At 40.8% G+C, this 22965-nt stretch overlaps 1 protein-coding gene across 2 annotated transcripts in view; it reads right to left on the reverse strand.

Moving 5' to 3' along the window:
* The window catches only part of LOC149465937 (ATP-dependent translocase ABCB1-like), a 97393-nt gene that overhangs the window by 13351 nt on the left and 61077 nt on the right, over window positions 1-22965 (reverse strand). For both annotated transcript variants that reach the window (XM_089673163.1, XM_089673164.1), the window contains 6 exons: window positions 21444-21581; window positions 18897-19001; window positions 16336-16413; window positions 13017-13100; window positions 7417-7620; window positions 682-782 (listed from right to left, as the gene is read on the reverse strand). In XM_089673163.1, the coding sequence (XP_089529289.1) occupies window positions 682-782; window positions 7417-7620; window positions 13017-13100; window positions 16336-16413; window positions 18897-19001; window positions 21444-21581 (710 nt within the window). The remainder of the gene's footprint in view (window positions 1-681; window positions 783-7416; window positions 7621-13016; window positions 13101-16335; window positions 16414-18896; window positions 19002-21443; window positions 21582-22965) is intronic.

The raw sequence follows: 22965 nt of genomic DNA on the forward strand, positions 1-22965 counted from the left end.
AGTGGGTGGATGACAGATCTGTGTCCATTCAGTTTCTGCAGAGCGAACATGGTAAGTAGATGTAAACGAACACAAGTCCATTTACACCTGACTGTCCATAGGAATGCATGGACCGGAAATGCAACATCACTTATATATACATGATTTTGTGCACCCGTGCCACCCTGTAGCAGTATTACTGCTATAGGGCGGATGGGAAGCAGTTAACGTATAACTAAAGGCAAAGCTTTTTTTTTTTTGACAGAGAGGAGAGTAATTAGAACACTTGCCAGGTTTTTATTGATGTCTGTGCCCACCCCCCATTAGGGAGATTCACCCTCTTTATTTGTCTTATTTACTGTTACCAGTAAAAGTGAAAGAAAATCCCAAATTTTGGGTTATCCCAAAACAGGAATAGTGGAGAAATCTTCCAATGGGGACACTAGTTCTGGTGACCCTGGTGACAACCAGGGATTCCATCACCTTGGAGTGATTTCCTCTCACTTCCTGATTTGGCTATGGGACACAGAAGGCAAAACAACCCCAACAAGGTTATTTATTATAAATTTGATGATGTACTGATAAATACAGGCCTGCATTAATGATATCCTTTATATCTGCCTAGAGCTCAGCTGTAAGAATTGAGTGGTGATTGGAGTAGCCTGCATGTTGGCCAAAGCAAGTTATTAAAAATCCATTAACCTGTATGGTCTTTGTAAACTGTCATTATAATTTTCATAAAAAGCATCTTCTTTTGTTAGTGACACCAATGTCCGGATGTTTTCCACAGCTTCGGTTGATATCTAAATAAGATGAGAAAAGGAGATATAAATAATAAAAGATAAACAAACACATAGCTGAAAGTGTAAAATGGAGCTGTGAGAGATCACATAAAACAACTGGGCATATGTCGGGAATAGCAAGTAACATGATAATTCTGAGCAAAAAAATGCCTCTTGTTATAAATAAAAGACAATGTTCCACTGGTTATTAGGAAGCAGGTGGGTGCATTTTTGGTGTGTTGTTATTGAGCTCTATGGGGCACAAAATCATACTACACCGCACCAAAGTATCACAGGCACCATCCCCAAAGTTGCACCACAGTTGCGTTGCATCGATGTGAAGAGCATCATTGAAATCAATGTGGTTTCCATTGTTATGGGAGTCTGTGCTCAAGTCGCATCTAAAATAGAGCAAGTGTGAACCAGGACTTAAAGAGAACCTTCCCCCGTTTGTGCTCTATAAACCTATATACCTGAATAGGGAGGAAATAAACAATCATACTTAACTACACTCACCTGCCACTTTATTAGGCACACCTTGCTAGTACTGGGTTGGGCCCTCTTTTGCCTTAACTCTTCATGGCTGACTCAACAGGATGTTGGAAACTTTCCTCAGAGATTTTGGCCCATATTGACATGAGTTACTGTTGCCCTTCTAGCATCTCGAATCAGTCTCCCCATTCTCCTCTGACCTGTGACATCAACAAGACATTTTCGTCCACTCAACTGACGCTCACTAGACATTTTCTCTTTTTCGGACCATTCTCTGTAAACCCTAGAGATGGTTGTGTGTGAAAACCAAGTAGATCAGCAGTTTTTTAAATACTCAGACCAGCCCGTTTGGCACCAACAACCATGCCACATTCAAAGTCACTTAAATCCCCTTTCTTTCTCATTCTAATGCTCAGTTTGAACTTCAGCAAGTCGTCTTTACCTCGTCTAGATGCCTATATGCATTCAGTTGCTGCCATGTGATTGGCTGATTAGCAATTTGTGTTACCAAGCAACTGATGTACATAATAAAGTGGATGGTGAGTGTATATCCTTGTGACTTTTTCTCCATAATTACTTATTTTTGTCCTACCTCTGTACTGTTTGGGTTCCTGTTCCCACACCTCCATTTTAAAAATGTCTGCACTTGTGTGTCATCATGCTCTTCATCTCAAGCATGCATAGGACATACTGGCATTTGTTGGGGAAAAAGAAAACCCTTGCAATGTCTTTGGGAGAAGCTCTCGGAATGAAGCTCCTTGTAATTGGCTGAGCAGTGATCAGTCTAACTCTAATGATTTTTTTCCAGAAATATGATGGGATTGTCCTTGTCCCTCACTGCCGAAACACAGCGCTGTATACTGTATGTAGTTGAGGCTACATGCAGTTTATAAGGCGCACACAGTCGCTGCATCTGTAGATGCAGGAAATAGTTAGTTTGGACCAGCTTGGTTCAATTAAACTGTTTAAACTTCACTAAAACCTGGAGATCACCTTGAAAGTTGATTGAGAGAGCAAAGGTACACTTTAACTTGCAGCTGGGTGGTCAGGGGGTGCTAAAACAACAGCTCAAGCACTTATTTCTACTGCCCTCTGGACACCTGTGTAAACAATGACTTATGCATTCCGATAACCTGCATGTTTACTGAGCATTGGGTTAATTATGAATGGCAGGCTAAAGTGCTTAAACGGTAGCTGAAAATGCACCTGCACTGTGAAGTTCATATTTGATTTTGACTGTGTTGTGGTCCGTTGGGTGTCATAGCACAATGCACATTAATGTGCAACCAAACACATTCGTTGACAGACCGTATTCAGCACTTAAATGCAAATGCTTTTGCTCACTACACTCCACTGAAACTGCCCTACTAAAACTCACTAATGATTTACTAACTGCTAAAACCAATGGCCACTACTCCATACTCTTACCACTTGACCTCTCTGCGGCTTTTGATACTGTTGACCATCCCCTCCTCCACTCTCTTGGCCTCCAAGACTCTGCTCTCTCCTGGTTCTCCTCCTACCTATCGCAGTGCTCCTTCAGCAATACCTATAACTTTGGCTCCTCCTCTCCACTCCCTCTTTCTGTAGGGGTCGCTCAAGGTTCTGTCCTTGGACCCCTACTCTTCTCCATCTACACCTCCTCCTTGGTCAGTTGATAAACTCCAACGGCTTTAAGTGCCATCTCTATGCTGATGACACACAAATCTATCTTACTACTCCTAACCTCACTACTTCAGTCTCCTCTCACATTACTGACCTACTAAGCGACATATCGGCATGGATGTCACTACACTTCCTCAAACTCAATCTTTCCAAAACTGAGCTCTTAGCATTCCCCCCAGCCCGTGCCCCCTCCCCTGACTTATCCATCAAGATCAATAACACAACCATCAGTCCCTCCCCTCATGCCAGGGTACAAGGTGTAATCCTAGACTCCCATCTGTCCTTTCAGCCCCAAATCTAATCGCTGTCCAAATCTTGTAGACTTCACCTCTGCAACATCTCCAAGATACGCCTGTTCCTAACCTCTGAAACTACTAAGCAATTTATTCACTCCCTTGTTATCTCTCGCCTTGACTATTGTAACTCCCTCCTCATTGGCCTACCTCATCGCAGATAATCCCCTCTTCAGTCTATCATGAATGCTGCTGCCAGTCTCATCCACCTTACTAACCGTTCCGTATCTGCCACCCTTCACTGCCAATCCCTCCACTGGCTTCCCATTGCCAAAAGGATAAAATTCAAAACATTAACAATAACATATAAAGCCATTTAAAACTCTGCCCCAAATTACATCACCAATCTTGTCTCCAAATATCACCCAAACTGTACTCTCCGCTCCTTGCACAACCTCCTGCTCTCTAGCTCCCTTGTCTCCTCCTCCCATGCTCATCTCCAGGACTTCTCCAGAGCTTCCCCTATCCTCCTGAACTCTCTACCCCAATTTATCAGACTATTGCCTACTCTGCTCACTTTTAGGCAATCTCTGACAACCTATCTCTTCAGGGAAGACTATCCTGCCCTCAGCTAATAATGGAATCTTCTACTCTTCCTACCAGTCCATCCCCCACAGTTACTACCTTTTGTACCACTAGCCACTCCCTCCTAGATTGTAAGCTCCAAGGAGCAGGGCCCTCCTATCCCTCTTGCAATGAACTGTATTGTTGGTATATTGTCTCCCGTTATATTGTAAAGCTCTGAGCAAACTGTTGACGCTATATAAATCCTGTATAATAATAATGCAGTGGCAGTGCACACAGCAGATCAGAGTACCGGGGCACTGTGATTGGCCCTGATAACATGTGATCACTGTGACCAATCACATGTCCAGTAATAAACAATGGCTTCCAATTAAGATGCCTTTTCGTACTACTGTGATCTCTGTGATTGGTTACAGTGGTCCCGTTACAGGGCCAATCACAGCAGCCCTGTACCATGAGATGGCTATGACCAATCACAGCAATAACAATAGTAAAAAAAATGAATGGCATAATGACTAGATGCCAAACACAGATAGAAATGATTGCCTTGTACAGTGATCATCAGTGTAATAAGAAAACATACTATTAAAAAATTCAAATCACCCCTCATTCCCAGAGCAGTACAATAAAAAAGAAACTACAGTGACATTGTACTGCTGTGGTGGTGATCATGTACAATGGCTGGCTGCATGGATATCATAGTATGTCAGTGTCACCAGACATTGTCTCTGATCACTGCCACAGCAGTACAATATCACCAGACCAGTGCTGCCAGTCAGTGTTCCTAATCACTGCTTCAAAACTCACAGTGTCCCTGATCAATGCAACACCAGTCATATTTCTCCCTAATCACCTCACCCCCTTTTATATTGTTGTTGATTACTGTCACATCAATTACAGTGTCCCTTTTCACTGCCATACCAGTCCCAGTGTCCCTGACCATCACCAACCCAGTCAAATTGTCCCTAATCACCGCCACACCAGTTACAGTGTCCCTGATCACCGCCACACCAGTCATCTTGTCCCTGATCACTGTAACACCAATTCGGTGTCCCTGATAACTGCCACACTCATTATAATGTCCCTGATCAAAACCACCCCAGTTGCACTGTCAACACACCACTATAAGCCAGCAACTGTGTTTCTGATAGTGACCACACCAGTCCCAGTGTCACCAGCCCAGCAGCAGTGTTCCTGATTGCTACCACATTAGTCCCCAGTTTCATAAGGCCAGTGTAAGCCAGAAACACCTGATCAGTGTAGTGTCGCCTATGCCTGCCAACTGTATTATGGCCTGTTTATTGACCATGTTTCTGCCTGATGCCTGAACTGACCCATCTGCACATCCTGACTAAATTCCTGCAAGACACCAGTCCTAGCCACCCCCTGTAGAATACTGCACTCCTGGAACCACACAACATCTTTTGTTCTACCTTTCTTTAGCCTCCTGTACTTCCTGGTCAATGAACATGACATTGCTTAGGGCAGCCATGTACCAGTATGCTAGGCTTGCTTAGCTTAAAGGAACTGGGACTGCTATAGGTGTTGCTACAATAAGTTATATTCCATGACCACTTGTATAGAGGTGACTGTTACAGTATATTGGTTTTGACATATTGGGGGAGATTTACTAAAACTGGAGCACTCAGAATCTGGTGCAGCTGTGCATGGTGGCCAATCAGCTTCTAACTTCAGCTTGCTCAGTTAAGCTTTGCAAATAAAACCTGGAAGCTGATTGGTTTCTATGCAGAGCTGCACTCCAGTGTTAATAAATCTCCCCAACTGGTTGATTTATGTGATACACAAGATACAATGTTCGGTACACAATCAGTCCAAAAAGTGAAAAAGTCCTTTGCATGTGTTTTGAGTTGTAATTCTAAGTATGCCCATGTTGTGTATGCGAAATATCTTATTAAATCGACAACTTTGTGTAAAACAATATTTTTCATTGTCTTTCTGCATTTTCTAAAAACTGAAAAAATTGAGTCTTTAAAAGACTCACCATGCCTCTAAGAAAATACCTTGCCATTGAGTATTGCTATATTCAGGAGGCGTGGCAGAATGTGTTTTTGGGTGTAATTCTAAGTATGCCTATGATGTGTGCTGGAATGATGCCTATGATCTGTGTGTAAAAAAACATATATTTTTTTCCTGCATTTTCCAAAAATGTGCAGGAAAAAAATTTAATTTTCCAAGGACTCATCCTGCCTTACAGAAAATACCATGGAGTGTTTGCTCTGCAAAATGAGGTCATCCAGTGGGTGATTCCACTGTCCTTGTGGTCCAGGGCCTCCAAAAATGTGTTACGTAGTCAGGAATTAAGATGCGTAATTTATGTTGCTTGAAGGCCCAAAAGTTCTCCTTGGATTTTGGGCCCCTCTTTGCATCTAGACTGTGAAAGTGTCTCACATATGTGGTATCCCCATACTCGGGAAGCATGCCAGAATGTGTTTTGGAGTGTAATTATAAGTATGCCTATGCTGCGTGCAAGAAATAACTTGTTAAAGTGGAAAATTTATGAAAAAAAAACACATTTTATTAAATTTTTTTACTTTCCAAATAATTGTGACAAAAAAATACAACTAAAACTCATCATACCTCTTACTAAAGACCTTGGACTGTCTACTTTCCAAAAAGGATAATTTGGACGGTATTTGTACTGTCCTGGCATTTCAGGGCCTCAAGAAATGAGATAGGCAGTCACATCAGGACTGATCCAATTTAAAGTATGAGTAAATGCCATAGTTGCTAGAATTTACACTTTCACACAGACTAAGTATTACAAACTGATTTGGGTTATTTTTACCAAAGAAATGTAGTATAATACATTTTGGCCTTAATTGATGAAGAAAGATTATTTGAAAAATGATATAACAGACCCGAAGACAACATTTTTCTACAATGTTTGGTATTTTTTCTTATATAATAAACAAAAAAACCCAGTGGTGATTAAATACCACCAAAAGAAAGCTCAGTAGATGAACTTCTGTCGAGCAGGAATGGCCATAGATGGATCAAAGTTCAGCAAATCCCTGCTGAACCGGCTGAATTGATCCATCTATGGCACCAGTTGTAGATTTGACTGACTGCTATCTTAGACATTAAACTCTGTTTTAGGGGACACTTCCAAATTATGAATGAAAAATTCAGTGAGCTAATTTCACAAACAGGATAAAAACAAATCTGGGGATTAGTTGTATGGTTGCAAGGAAGTCACATTTGAATGTTCATCAGTTTAAAAAATCATATCTTGCTGTAGATTGCAGTAGAAAGGTCATTTTAATAGCATTATATACAAAATGTCTTGTGTAGTAATCACATATGCTATATAATATTCACTAGCAAAAATGGAGATTTTCTTTTACACATTTTAGATTGAAAGCTCTCATAAGCAGAGCCCTCTGGATCCTCCTGTATTGAACTGTACTGTCACCTTAAATTTTGTAAAGCACTGTGCAAACTATTGGTGCTATATAAGTCCTTTATAATATTATTATAATAATTATACATAAACCCAATTTAATTTACATGTATACATTCTGTTCCATTTGTGTTGTTTTAAAATAATATAGTAATACGTACTGTATATATACACATACAGTAATATAGATGCACATATTCAGCAACACTTTCAAAGATGATATCATTGTCTGCAATGTGAGATTGCAAAAAAAACATACTCTCCCAGCTTCTTCCAAGGCCTTTTGATCTTTGGATGCATGTCCTGCTATAGACTTCAGCCTAATGATGTTGGCTCCAATCAAGAATGGAATACAGGCCAAGATAAGCAGTGTCAGCTGCCAGCCATGTACAAAAGCAATGAGGATTGCGGCAAGCAGAGTGCACACTGTCATTGTGAGTAATCCCAGTCGGCTCCCAGTAGCCTGCAAGGCGGAAAGACAAACTCTTTTAAAGTAAATAAATCTTCAAGCAGCACATGACAATTGTTGTATCAGTAGCCAACATAAGAGAGGACACCACACTATTTAAGCCAATGCTTCATATCGCCATTTATGGCTGGAAGAGCATATAAGGCAATACATGCTCTATGAGTTAAGATATAAACCCTAAATGAACGGCATCTAGCTTGTCAAACAAAGACTATTGCATCTTTTTTTTAACAAAATACTTGTTTTCACATTTCCATCCTTTTTTTGCATCTCAGGGTTACTGATCTCTTACAGTCTCTTTACAGACACTAAGGGGGTTATTTACTTAAACTGGAAAGTGTAAAATCTGGTGTAGCTCTGCATAGAAACCAATCGGCTTCCAGCTGTTATTGCCAAAGCTTAATTGAACAAGTTGAAGTATGAAGCTGATTGGCTTCCATGCACAGCTGCACCAGATTCTGCGTGATCCAGTTTTAGTAAATCAACCCCTTACTGTCTGCATGCACTGTACTCTTGTGATGGCTGCATCATTTCTAAGGGCAACTTTCATGATGGTGAGAACAGTGGACCATGTAATGAGTGTTGAAATGGCCATGTTATCTCAATGAAAAGCTTGTTTGACAGGGTGATAAGGCAGGAACAGAATTGGAACACAGGGACAGACCCTATACCAGAAAAATGCCTCACCTAGGACCTATTATTTTAATAAAAGCTGAAGATTTAAAAATATTAAGTTAAGTTTTGAATTTATATCAACATTCCAAAGCTTATATGAGGCTCTAATGATGCGGTCTACATATACTTTAACATAAACAGTACAATTTTCAGTATAGCTGGAGGCAAAAGAACACAAGTCAAATGAATTGCGGCAGCTTTTGGCATATGTATATACAGTAGTCCAGGGCCCATAAGATGGCTCAGAAGCTAGGCTTGATTAATAGACCTATGGAGATATCTTTAAGACTGCTGTAGGACAACTGTCAAAGGATACTCAAATAATTTGGTAGTGTAAAGCTTCGTAAACACAATGACAAAATCATATGAAAACTAGTGCTTTGATCGTCTGACAGATATCTGTTCATGCGTATACAGCTTTTGAGAGTTCATGCAAAATTATCTGAAGGGACAAGCATGAAATGTTTTTTTTTGTAGTGTAACAAAGTAAGTGATTTTCGGCTAATCAGTACAGTATTTGTCCCACAAAAATCTAATGACCAAGACTGCGCATCCTCGGAAATAAAAGAAAACATTACAATACATTACATCACTTCCGAAGCTGTATTCTGTCATATGAGAATTTTGGTAACTTAATAGACTCTTCATTTTCGATATGAGACTAGCATGCATAAAAAAATGGACGATCATTCATCCTTACACCATTTCCAACATGCGGGAAAATCTCTCAGACAAATGTACTATCATTCCCTTCTTCTAACAAGGAGAAGGAACAACCTTTTCACTTCTGTACTGGAGATAGGGGGAAACGTCGAAGCAAGTCATTCAAATGATAATGGACAGCAATACCAACAATGCTGATGTGCAGGCACTTTAGAGTGCCTACTGTAGATGGCTTGTGTCCATGTTGAGTCCTGTGGCCTGGGTATATGTGGAGCTCTGACGCCTGTCCAGGAGATCCATCCCCACCCTTTCCTGACACTATGCCCAACTTTTTGTAATTCAAATGTTAGATGCTAGTGTCCACTTCCCACTGAAGTTCTGGTATTTGACTGTTAAATTATACATAGTAAGGCATGGTGTAAGTGGGGCTGGCCTTAAAGGTTAAATTCGCCTTTCCAGAAAGAGGCCCCAGTAGGTTTTGAAAACTGTGCAGCTTTCTAAAATGTTCATTTATTTTATTGTCATACCTGTAGGTCATTTGGACCCCATGGGAAGCCTGGTCAAAAAACTCTCAGTTAGGAGTAGTTACTCCCATCCTGCTTTGTTGCTAGGGTGTGATAAACATTAGACACTCGTTTCCACAATTACAGGAGTGAAAAACAACAGTTATCAAGTCCTAGCAATAAATCAGAACATTGGGGATTACCAGCTGGGAGTTTTTTGTCCAGTCCTACAGCGGGGCACAAATGGCCTACAGGTATGATAATAAGTGGCACAGTTTCTTAATAACTACTGGGGAACCTTGACTGCATAGACCCCAGGAAATAGTGAACTTAGCCTTTATTCCCTGAAAAACTTGAGAACACATGCACAGCCTAGGCCCAGTACCCAAAAGGCTTCACTGGGATTGAACTGAATTCAAACACAAGTACTTGCAAGCACCACCAGGTATCTGCACTTTAGCTCTGTTACCTTAGAAACATTTTAGGTTGGGTCAGGTTTACTTTAACCCCTTGCTAATGCCTCCTGCCAACTGTTTAAGGGGTTCTGAACAACAATAGGCAGATGTTCCTGATCATGTGACCACTGTGATTGGCTGTCACAACAATCATATGATCAGGAGCTCATTCCCCTAGTGCCTGATTGTTCATATTTACTAGGAGCTGTCAGTGACTGCTTGGTCAGTGTGCTGGTAGTGGTGCACGTCTGCCACGTAGATATTAAGGCCCACCCACCCTGGTGCCACACATATGCCTTAGGTGGTCAGAAAGAGGATAAAGAGCTAGAAAAAGCATTTCTCTGTCATCTATAAATATATACTACATAATGGCTATATTGCTGCATTCTTTATACAGACTTCTGATGGGACCTCAACAATCTGATAATGTCACCAATCATGTATACTATTACTTACAAGAATATTGTGCATGAAACATGATACTGCATCAGTCAGGACTGCAGATTGTATACATACCATATAAACGTTGATATACTGTAAGTATAGTGTACTAAATTCCTGATAAATGTAGCACCCTCTAGTGTGCTACTAGAATAGTGTAATGTATTGTAGGTAAAATCATTGTGTATGACTCATGGTAACTGTATGAGTCTGTGATTGAGGTAGGGTTATTGCAGGTCAGCTGGATGACTTCACAGGTTGTGGCTCTATCACCTGCTCCTGACTCTGGAGGACCATAGAACCTTCCAGAAGTCGGTAAGCAGAAAGGGATGGAGACCTTCTGCATGTTTATGGGAGTCTGGCCAATCCCAGGTTTGCAGGACCTGGTAGAGTGGTGGACTGGCCCATAAATATGGTAGAGTTGGGCTGACAAAGGGGTCGGGTGGAAGATGGAGTGCTGAGAAGACTGTCAGTGCCTGGAAGGGGTCTTCTAGGTCTAGGAGGGGCGGCCTCCAGGCTTGGCTGGGGCTGGCTCAGGAGGATACATTCAGTATTGAGGTGTGAATGAGATTGAGACCTGGCACAATGGGGGACAGAGTGAGTCCCTGGGATCCACAAGGGGAAAGACTGCCACACAGAGTAAGCTTTCAAAGGACAGCACTGGCCTCAATCTTTTATCCTTGTCCTGGGAGATCTTCTGAGGAGCCAGGAGGGCTGGTTGTGTAAGCAGGCTGTGGAGCTGGGAGCAGATCTGCAGGGGGAGAAGATATCTCTGCATGTAGTTATAAGTTGATTTCTGAAGGGGCTGCTAGGTCCTCGCCCATAAAGGGCTGTTGCTACTGTCCTGCAAAGACTGACGGCTTTCACAGAAAAGAACAGTCCAGGATCTGTATTTGTACATAGGGAGGAAGTTGTCCCCCCTTCATTGATTCAAGTCAAACTGGGCATCCCATAATTCCTATTTCCCTATCCAAGTTTATTTCCCCTAATAAAATAACATAACCAAGCCCACGGACTGGTTATTGTCTCCTGGATGCACGTCTGTGTGTATAGAAAAATACCTTCTGCCTGGCTGTGCAGAGCTTAGGGGTATCCTACCCAAAGGGTAGCGTTACAAATAAATTTAAAAAAATAAATTAATTAAAAAATTAAATTAAAATTAAAATAAAGTCAAAAATTCCTTTGAATGAAATACTTTACTGTAGTTCTAACTGAAGGTGAATGAGCTATGGTCATAGAGTTTGAGCACAGCAAATATTTTTGGAAGTGTTTATCGGCACAAAGGTTAAGCAAATAAATAGGCAATTTTCCAAGAAATTCAGACAATGGGAAGGGAGAGAGGAACTCTAGAATAGCAGTTCTGTATTTGAGAGGTACAAAAAAGAAGCACAAAAGGGATTAACAACAGACGAGTAAAGAATTTGCACTGTTGTTTAGGAACAAGTGAGCTATTTGATCCAGCATGTGACTTTGTAGTAGCTATGATTTGGAAAACTGCTATTAGGCCTGTTCACCCAAAGCTGACATGACAGATGTTATGGGGCAGATGCTCTAGTAACTGAATTACCTGCTGGCTTCTTCTATAGATTACATTTGTATGAGTTTCCAGCTCTTCTATGTTTACTATAAAGTCTCACTTTCCCTGCTGAATTAAAAATAACTTAAAAATAACTAAAAAAAAGCGAGGCAATGAAGCTTCTTTAATCAGCCACACTAGAAGGTGCAAAGATCTTTTGGCCTGAGCTTTAACAAGTATTAGAGCTGGTGGTCTATTCAGTGCCACAGCATCTATTCAGACCCCAAATAAAGTATATGTATAGCTAAAACCTTTTTTAGTTTTATGTGGAAGAGCAGTGGTGTATTTAGGTTTTGAACTGCCCTAGGCGATACAAAAATTGTCTGCCCCCATGGACACCGACCAACACAACCTCCCCTTCCCGTGGAGAGAGCCTAACATTGACTAACAACATCCCTGCCCCCCACCCAGGAGAGCTTTCCACTACCCCCCTGCCGGCGATAGAGAGACACTCATCTTCACAGCTCCAGACATCCGTGGGAATGAGAGCCAGGCTCTACATACACCATCAAGCAGCCTTTAGCCTTTCTCAGATGCCACCTGGTTCTCATGGTGCGTGTGTCCCTTCTTCCATCCCTTCTTCTGGTGGGAGGTGATGCCCCCCTGAAAAATGCCACCCTAGGCAAGTGCCTTGTTTGCCTTGTGGTAAATACGCCCCTGTGGGGGAGTGTTAAAATCCTTGTCATGTTTTATTGCTATTCTGGCTTGGAAGATTTACCCTCTCCTCCTTATCCTTATGCAGGTGTCCATTATCACTTGGACTATAAGTAAGGGAAAATCAAATATTTTGAATGGTCACCTGAAAAGGAACAGAGGGGAAATCTTCCACTGGGGACATCTTTTCCAGTGACAAGAGGGAAGATAAATTTTCTCTCAATTCCTGTTGAATCCCCAGGACAGGATATGAACAGAACTCTCCACAGCGGGTCACAGACATCAAAAAATAAAATGAAAGGGGGTTTAACCCTTACCTACTAAGGTTTTTGTTATACATACACTTTGGATGGACTGACTATTTTTAAAATAACCTGAAAATTTTTAATAAATACTAAACATATAAAAGTCACTCATACTTACTCCTTTAATCTGAGAAGCATCTGTTGCAAGCCTTGTAAGTAGTACACCAACAGCATTCTTATGGTCATCATAATATCCCATTTCCTGCAAGATTATTAATTTGTTAGATGTATGTTACTCAGAATAACTAATCCATGGGATATGTGAATTATATATATTCCTATGTTTACTTTTTAAATACCATTAAATGTTTACATATGGTGAAAGAAAAGTTTTGATCCTCTTTGCCCACTCTAGTTTATTGAAAGTGGTTGTAAACCCTTACATACAGTATATCCATTGAAGTCTCTCCTCTACAGCCTCCTAAATTACACATTTTACACAGCATCTCTGAGCTCCAGAGGGCAGGGATCTGACATCACACAGTGCACAGCATAGACCATGGAGCTGAGTGTAATTTGAGACCTGAATGGAGGTAATGGACAGGCCCCCTGTCGTCTGCACAGTCTTATAGGGAAACATGCACATCCAAGGCTGTCAATCACTTTTCTTTTTCTCCCCTTCTGCTACCATGTGGGGCAACATCACAGGGAGAGGGAAGAGAGCCAGAGGTGGACACAGAAAGGCTGCACCTGCAGCCACAGCATTTTAAAACCCCGCCCACCAACCCGGAACCAACTGGGAGGGCAGTGATTGACTGCAGTAGTGCTGAGAGAAGAGGAAAGCCTGCCTCTAGGCAAGGAAGGACTGTGTAGTGTAGTCCTCATCTGGAGACTTTGCAGAGAGAGAGAGCCATTGTAGGGCTACAAGTCCCAGGAGGACCGTGTGAGGCAGGAGGAGGAAATGGAAGAAGAAGCCAGGGCTCTGGGCAGTGTAAAGAGGACCTCTGCCTAGTGCTACAGGACAGACACTCATAGTCTGTGTGTGGACAATGCGCTACACTTGAGCCCTGTACTGCTGAGCAGGGGAGACAGTGCTGGCTAATGGACTGAGAGACTGCCATTGAACTGTGTGGAGTGCTTCTTTGTGACTAGAGAGCCCAGTGTTCTTGCGGTATCAAGTCTGCTGTGCTGAATCTTAATCCTGTGATTCCTGAGGTACAGAGGAGGTGAGAGACTGCTGCTGGATAATGGTTTGAGGAGGGAGACCCTTTCCACCATTAACTATGGAGATCACCTGGAGTGCAGGGACCTTCTGCTGTGCTAAGAGGCTGCTGGTCACAATTTTGTTACCCCCTCCTTAAACGGACTGCACCACCTTAATGTGGGATTTAATTTGGGAATTTTTACCCCTTTACTACTGGATTACAAATGTATTTGAGTGCTCTAATACAGAAATCTAGGCCCTAGTACTAGAGAACATCTAGTACCACACTGGCCAGTAAGGCTTGAGAAAGGGGACTCTGCCCTGAAATGTGATACCATGCCCCTTTGCAGTCACATGTAACATCATCACGGCCGGACGGATGGCTGTAGATCACTTCCTTGTGGTCCACCGAGGTTGCCTCCTGTGTACTCTGAGTTGGTCCTTCTGTGTTCCCTACTGCCCAGCACTGCTTCCTGTCTTATTCATCCACCAGAGGCACTTTTACCCACATCATCCTGTACACTGCCACCCAGGTACCCACCTGCTGGTACTTTCTATTAATGCAGCTTTCACTGATTACGTGTAAGTGCAATACTGTTCAAAAAATTCTATACTGAGAGTGCATTCTCTTCCTGCATTTTTTTCCCTTCTCTGTGTCCATTGGAGATGCCCAAGAGATTGCCACCTGTGGAATGCCCTGCAGATTAATGCTTGACATGTCCCATATACCTGTTCTTATGTGGGTGAATTAATTACTGTCCAAGGGTGGTATGTTGCTTTTCCATAGATACAGTGAAGGAGTGAAAATAGCTATAGTTTTTATTGAAATCAATTTCAGCCACCACACCTAAAGGCTGGTAAGCTGCAATATTTTACACTTTTCTTTTGGGGTTTAGATATGCTTTAAAGCATTGGTTCTCAACCTGTGGAACCTCAGAACCCACATTTACCACCTTAATGGGACTGGTTGGCCACAATAATACAAATATATATTACATAATATAACGTGTATATTAGTGTAGCTGGTCGTTTTTATTAAGCTATGTTGTCAGGGCACCGGATGTTTTATTGGGGCATTAGAGAGGCCTGGGGGGCACTTGCCTCGTGGCCCAGTCCACCCCTGATCACGACCCATTACTTGAGAAACATGGCTTTATTCCCTGATGTTCCTGCCAGTCCTTCTGCTTACCTATCAAAAACTGACTACACTGGGCATGAGAGCACAGCGTGGTCAGTTCTCTAGCAGTGCTGAGAACTCAGTCTGCTCTCCTTCAATGATGAGACTTGTGCTGACCCCCCCCCCCTTCACTTGGAAGACCAGTATAATGTTGTTTCTCCACCCCCACCTTTCTATGCAGCTAAGAACAGAGGGAATGTGATCACTTATAAAAACAGGGAGAAAAGGGTGTTAATAATGTTTTTTTATATCTATACACAAATGTTTTGCCTATCATTTCTATTTTAAACTGTATGAGTTGCTTTACAAGTTGAGGGTCTACATATACTTTAACCACAATGACTCTAAAGTCAGGTTTCAGTTGGCTTCTAAAGCTAAAAACGGGTTATTTATGATAGAGCTTTGGCACAGAAATAGCTGAGATTTTAGTGCCTCTGTTGTGCATTTAGAAGATGAATTTCTCCTATAGCCTATAGCTACAGAGGTGAATGGAGACTTGTTTTAAAGTGCTTTCATTGTGTGTTCAGAATATGTAAATACTTTAGTCTGTATAGTTCTGGACACAGGTTCCGTTTAAAGCTAATGTGTTACTAATACAAAAAAACTGGAAGGTATTGTACTCTTTCTTACTGCTGGTTTACACTAGAAATATGCAGTTCTGTGAGATTTCAGCCCATTCTGAAATTGTACAGCACCAAAAGTAGTGCATGCACTACGTTTGGAAATGAAACATACTGCAACCAGATTGCATGGTACTTTTGTACCATGCAATATGTTGCAGGCAAATGCACTGCATTTGCGACCTGCGTTTGGGGTTTCATTAACTTATTATTGACACCCTCTGCAGATCACAAATGGAGTGTATTTTGAATGTGGTGCGGGAAACACACACATAACGTAGGTTTCCTGCCCTGCATTCTGGTTTGAACTGACTCTTAAAGGGTGGCTTATTTATTTGTTTTTCTTCAGTTTTATAGTCACTTTAACACACAACCACAAGAAAATATTACTTGAAATAATATTACACAAGACTATAATTCTGTATGGAAGGTGTTTATATTTCTAGTGTATAAAGTATCATACAATAGCTCCCATTACTAACTACAGTGAATGTACCTGTCTGAGCAATGCTTTAAATGACAAGGATCGCAGCCTCATGGTTAGATTCTCTCCAGATTTTCCAAACATAAATCCCTGAAAAAAAGACATGAAGATATTATGTAAATTTACTGATGTCTTTTGTTCAGATGTCAGCTCTTCTGTAAGACATAAAATTATATTTTACTGTGTTTTATAAATTCAAACATTGCTACAAAAAATAGTCATATATCTCTTGAATGTGACTTATACATTAAATATCTTTTTTTTACAGTTTTGATATTAATTTAGTTAATTGGGTATATAGCTATTATTAGTCGAAGAAATGCCTTAATTGAGTTCCATTTCTAAGTTAGCTGGCCATACACTGATTGAAATTTCAGTGTGTGGCTGTCCCTGCTCGATAGAACAGTTGAAGAAATGGGAAAGATAGCACTGGACCTACAAAGTTATCTCACTGGTATTGCTATCTTTAAGTATTGATGCTAATGTAAATATTCTAGCTCCTGGAAAGGCAGCTTCTACACCCCACGATCCCCACAGTCTCCTTGCTTGCAGTGCCAAAGAGCCACACTACTGCAAAAGGTCCAAATACATTAAAAGTCAGGGGGACAAGCCAAAAAATATCCAATGCATTTTGAGGGTCCAAGAGTGCCCCCTTCATCAGATCTTGATTGACAATAATATGGATAGACCAGAAGTGAACTGAACTTAAAGTGTTACTAAACCCACAACAGTAAAATTAGTCTGTATATGCAGTAAAGCATGCTTGATATACTCACTTTGGAACCTAAAGGGTTAGTCATTGTGCTGTTCGATCCTGACTTCTTTGATCCACCTCTTCTTCCAGTGTTCCCCTGTTATCTCCTGATCAGACATAGCGTGCGGAGTCACTCTGCACATGCTCAGTTTGGTGTCTATTGCTAGAGAGGTTTTTTTTCTAGGGAGAGTGCATGTGATCAGCACAGGGCCAATCAGCACTGTCCAGGCAGATTTCAAGGGTCCTGCAGCCTCATAGAGCAGAAAGAAAACTCCTCCTACAAGCTTAAACCAGTGCTCTGCTGAACACTGATAGAAGTCACAAGACTGCTCTAACTGCTGATGAGAAAAGGTATTTAGCAGTTTATATTTATTATTTTAATTTAATTGCATTTCCATGTTCTGTGTACTGTGGGAGACTAGGTATAGTGTATGCAGGGTCCTGGGTTTAGAAACACCTTAATGATATTTTTTCCAGTGTCATTGCAACCACAGGCCTTGTCAGCAGCTGGTTTGGCAATCTTTAAACCTTAGTTTTAACCAATGAAAACAAAACCAAAAATTGGCTCCAGAAATACTTTGAGGTCCGTGTGTGCTACCCTTTGCACTGTTCAGTGATGACACCCCTTCATCTAAAAAAAAAATGATTGGGATTCTTTGGGACACTAAGACAGCCAGCAAAGCATGCATCAGTAAAAATGAGATATGTCAAATACATGATGAAATACCATAAACCATAAAAACTGGACACCTTTAGTGAGAGAAACATGGAGGCTGCTACTGTTGACCTCTCCTAAAAATCACTTGACCAACTGTTCATTCTTCCAACAGGGTAACTATTTAAATTACCTAATTGTCTTTAAGTGATCTGATCTGTTGCTTCTTGTCCCAATTTGCACTACAAGAGCATATTTGGTCATTGATTATTTAAATCAATTAAATTAAGGACTAACATGCCACAGATGCACCAACACATAATCTAGTAAATCTGGCCATGCTTTATGAAGCGCACATATGTTTATTATTTTACCTGGTAAAAGATTTGTCATTTTGTTTAGCCATTCTGATATTTTATCACACCTCTGCCACACTGCACAGCCAGCCTCTATTACATCCTCATTCAACTTGACCATGTCCTGAGTCAGCTTTACTGGTTTCAGAATCACCTCCCTAATAATTGGACAGAGATGATCATACTATTACATTGTCCAATAAGCAGGTGACATATGACGATGCAAAGCTGAACCAGGAAAAAGTGAGTGGTGTCACCTGAGTTGCTATGTGGTATGGCAGTGTATGTTAATCCCAGGACAGACTGAACTGAACTACAAATATTTTGACAGCTATACCAGTATGCATACATATACAGGGGCGAAACTACTTATGGGGCAGCACAGTGGCTAAATGGTTAGCACTTCCGTCTGGCAGTTTTAGGGTCATTGGTTCAAATCCCAACTATGGCACCACCTGCTTGGAGTTTGCATGTTCTCCATGTGCCTACGTGGGTTTCCTCCGGGTACTCTGGTTTCCCCCCACACTCTAAAGACATGCTGGTAGGTTAATTGGCTCCTGTCTAAATTGGCCCTAGAATGTATGAATGTAAGTTAGATTGTATGCCCCTTGAGGGTTAGGGACTGATGTGAATGTATAAATATATGTAAAGCGCTGCATAAATTGACAGCACTATATAAGTACCTCAAATAAATAAAATATATTGGTTTTCCTGGAGTTTAGCTTTAGATTTTCAAATTAACTGAAATAGTTAATTAGAAAAAAAAATAGATAGATAGATAGATAGATAGACACACACGTTTACTTACCATTGCAAGATAAACTATAAAGCTAATCAGTCCTAGCAGAAGGAACATTAATGATAATAAAGCAGTTTTTTCATTCCTTTTGACCGGGTCCTGCTCCTGAAATATCTGCAAAAGTAATAAGTCAACATTTTTTTTATGAAAAGTCTGAATCTCAACACTGATAAACTTCCCATGTAAAATACTACTTTTTTTTTATAGGTAAGGTCACTCATTCACACTTGTCTGTGGTAACGCATCCTATAATGCACACTTGGCCGTAAACATTGGCAATGCACCTGCTCTGTGTGCAGTGCGTTGTTGAGCCATGACTAGGGCACTAGAGATAGGCTAATCAAGATCCCCTCCAACACCATTTCACTCTTCCACACCAACCCCCTTTATGCATTACTTTAAATAAAAACATAACACTAAATTGGAGTAAAATGGCCAACACGGCCTTTTATTAACACTTCAAACTTCAAATACACAAAACATTCCTTAAAACAGAAACTCCTAATCCGAGTTGTTGGTCTTGGAAGGCACCAAAGCTGAACCAAAATCCACCATATTACACTAGGCCTCCAGCCGCAACACTCCGGCTCGGAGACAACCATACCATCCGCAGTGGAACACCACCACCTTCCAGTTAAACCTCGGTTAACTGGAATGCCCCCGGGTACACCATACCACCGATGGGTCCCACACCATTATTTTACCTTCCAAAATCAGTACCACCTCCAAAGACCAACAACCGCACCCGAACCGGAATAACACCCCCCACCCCCGGGAGTGACATAATACCCCACAAAAACAGGGAGGGCGGGAAGGAAGCTCTCTCCTCACACGTCACAACTTCCAGAGTGAGGACCCTCCCCAAACCCCCCACCCCAAGGTGTAGAAAACCACACCTACACCCCCCAGCTACCAATCAAGAAAGATCCATCCCTACAACCCCACCTATAGCTATCTTAACCCTATCCTGTCTTTTCTTAACCACTCTAGACCCAGCCATGTCTGCCCTGAACTATTTCTTTCCTTCTCTTTCCGCTACGGGCATTTCTTTTCTTGTAACAGACAACACACTGTAGCGCACCACAACATGTATACCATGTGCAGTAGAGTACTGCATTGTCAAAAAAGGGTCATATTTTTACCCTTCATGGTGCTATGAAAGCCCATTGATAATGAAAGGGTTGCCTTAATGCAGCGCATGTTATTATGTGCTAGAATATGCAGCAAAGTGTGTGCCTTAACACAACATAATGCTTAAGTGTGAATGGGCCTCAATCCTATGTGCTTTCTCATACCACATATCTGAAAAAAAGACATGAGCTAATACAAGCCAACAGATATGAATGTTTTACAAACTTCTTGTTTTTGAAATGTTTAAGGAATGTCAGGTAACTCATTCTTAAAACATATTTAATGGAAAAATCTAAAATAAATGAATAAATAAATAAACACATAATTCTTTCATTTCTGCATATTTCCACACATTGTATCCCTTTAAGCATGTTGTAAGTGCAGAAAAATAACTGGTGATGTGCTAGCAATATATTTAGCCCCAACCTTCCTTTTTGACATGACAACGCACTATATTTTGGCTCTGAATATCAAGGCACATGGTGTCAGCCCAGCCTACATAATTTCTGAGGCATTACAAAGAACACAGACCTCTCTTCATCCCTCCACTCCCCATCTATATAACTTCTTGTACATAGGCAGAAAACATAGGAAGTGATCAGCTAACAAGATTTCTGGCAACCTGATATTTTTGTTTTTATAAAACAGGTATAACAAAACATTTCCAATTAGGGAGCATATAATTAGGCAGTTATTAGGGTTTTCGTACATATTCGCTCAGCTCATTCATACTAACTGCCATAAATGAAATATTAAAAAAAGAATTCTGCATTTTCATTTTGTGCCATATCAGTGCCTCTGACAGTATTGAGAATGGGTAGTTAACTAATGATTTCACCTGCAGTACCTTGAAAACAATGTCAAAACGTAACTAGGTATATTTATACAGCATTGTAATATCAGTGGACAGACCTACTATTACTTTACACTGTGCAGCTGCTATTTCCTTCATAGACTTAGGGGCCCCTGTAAATGAGATGTTGATTAGACAGTTGTGAAGAGTCTGCCCTGCTGTCACATAAACCTGGAAACTTCTCACTTATTGGACAGAGGAGACATAAGAGGGCATGCCTAATGATGCCCTAACCATGCTCCTAATTTGTAATATCCAGATGGGGAATCCAAAACGTGTTCTTGCACAAGAACCCTATTGTGACTATGTAAGCCACCGGTAATATTTTCATATTCTAAAAAGAAAGTTTCATCCATGCCTACATGTATTTAAATGGAAACTTTGTTCGGTGATCACAACCCTGATAATGTCCTGTATCACTGTCTTGGATCAGCAATACTTGTCTTAACAGTCCACTACCATTTCACCCCAGAGATATACTTCCTCTTATGGAAGTATAAATAATGATTTCCCTTCGAATCCATAAAAAACAAATTTGGTGATTGCTACATTACATTGGAGTTGTCACCTACACCAATCACTTTTCCAAAAATGACAGAAAATGTTGGGTATATTCCCCCGTTGATTGAAGCTGCTACAATTCCAACCATGATATATAACCATTCTGGTTTATTTAGCTCTAGAATTCTTCTAAGCGGTACCTCTGTGTTCTGAAAAAAGACCAAATATTAAATAATAAATATATTTTAAAAGATACATTGTACATGTTTTATAGGTTCTTCTGTCAATTCTGTGGTAGAAATTACCATTTGAACTTGTTTTGTAGATCACCACGAGATGGCAGCATTTACCATGCACTTTAGACAGAACATTCAGACTTCTATTCATTTGGGCATAGCAAGTGCAACATGAAAGTATTTTTTGCAAATCTCTGAATATCAAATCTGTGAAATGGGACTTTATGAGTAAGTTTTTGTTTTTTTTTAATTTAGCTTACTTATTGTTTTCCATGCAAAACTAGTGAGTTAGAATATGCTTCTTCTAAATATTTTTTTTTGCCCATGCAGGGCAAAGCAACAGTAAATAATTTAATCCAAATAGTTCCTGTGTAAAAACTCTAAAAATATTTACCTTTCTTGTTACCTGTTCCACCAAAAGCACCTCCTTCCAGGAAAAATCTTCTGCTGAAGTCTAAAGAGAAATTGATACTTCCGGGAGTGTCAATCCCCTGGGTCCTCTGCAGTTCTCACTGGTTAACCTCCACATCACTACTGTATCCTGTAATGGGTGGAGGACAGACAGTGAGAGCTGCGAGGAACTCTATGGATCGACACTCCTGGAAGTGTTGGTTTCCCTTCTGATGTCAGCAGAAGATTTCTCAGCAACGGAGCAGTGTTTGGTGGCAGCAGGAAAGGTAAATATTTCCAGAGTTACTTACTATAGAGACAGGGGGGTTGATTTACTAAAGGCAAATAAGCAGTTCACTTTCCAAGGGAAGTTGTAGTTTGCAAGGGAAATTTTCCAAGAGCTTGGTGAATGAGGTGAAGCTCTGCTGATGCCCATCATTCAATTACATGCAAGCAAAAATGCTGTTTTTTTCCATGCATATGATTGGGTATTCTTTGCAAAGTGAAATTTCACTACATTCACTCAACTCTGGGGAAAATGACCTTGCAAAGTGAACAACCCATCTGTTTTTAGTAAATCAACCCAGGGTCTCTTTAATATAGTTCTTACTGGTTGCCATTCAGTTTGCTAATTCCTCTCTTTGTACTATTTTTATAATAGAGCCATATTTAGGGTTCCACAGCCCCCTATCTTAAAACCTCTGCAGCATTCTCTATTTTATTTTATTCTATTCAAAATGGCTGTGTGTGGCTTCACCCACACAGCTGTGCCATCCGTTCATTCACAGTGAATGGAAAAACTACCATGGCAGATGGACTAGTAGATCTCAATGGAACACAAGTGCAGTGATGTTCCTACACTTGTAGTCCAGTGATTACTTCCTACAGCTTCAAAACCAAACGTCATTACCTCCATACAGACCTGGAGTCATAACACAAATCATGAAACACAAATAGTGCCAAACAC

Source organism: Staurois parvus, unplaced genomic scaffold (genome assembly GCF_062004578.1).
Source record: "Staurois parvus isolate SC_StPar_1 unplaced genomic scaffold, SC_StPar_1.0 ptg000136l, whole genome shotgun sequence".
In the NCBI taxonomy this organism is placed as follows: Eukaryota; Metazoa; Chordata; class Amphibia; order Anura; family Ranidae; genus Staurois; species Staurois parvus.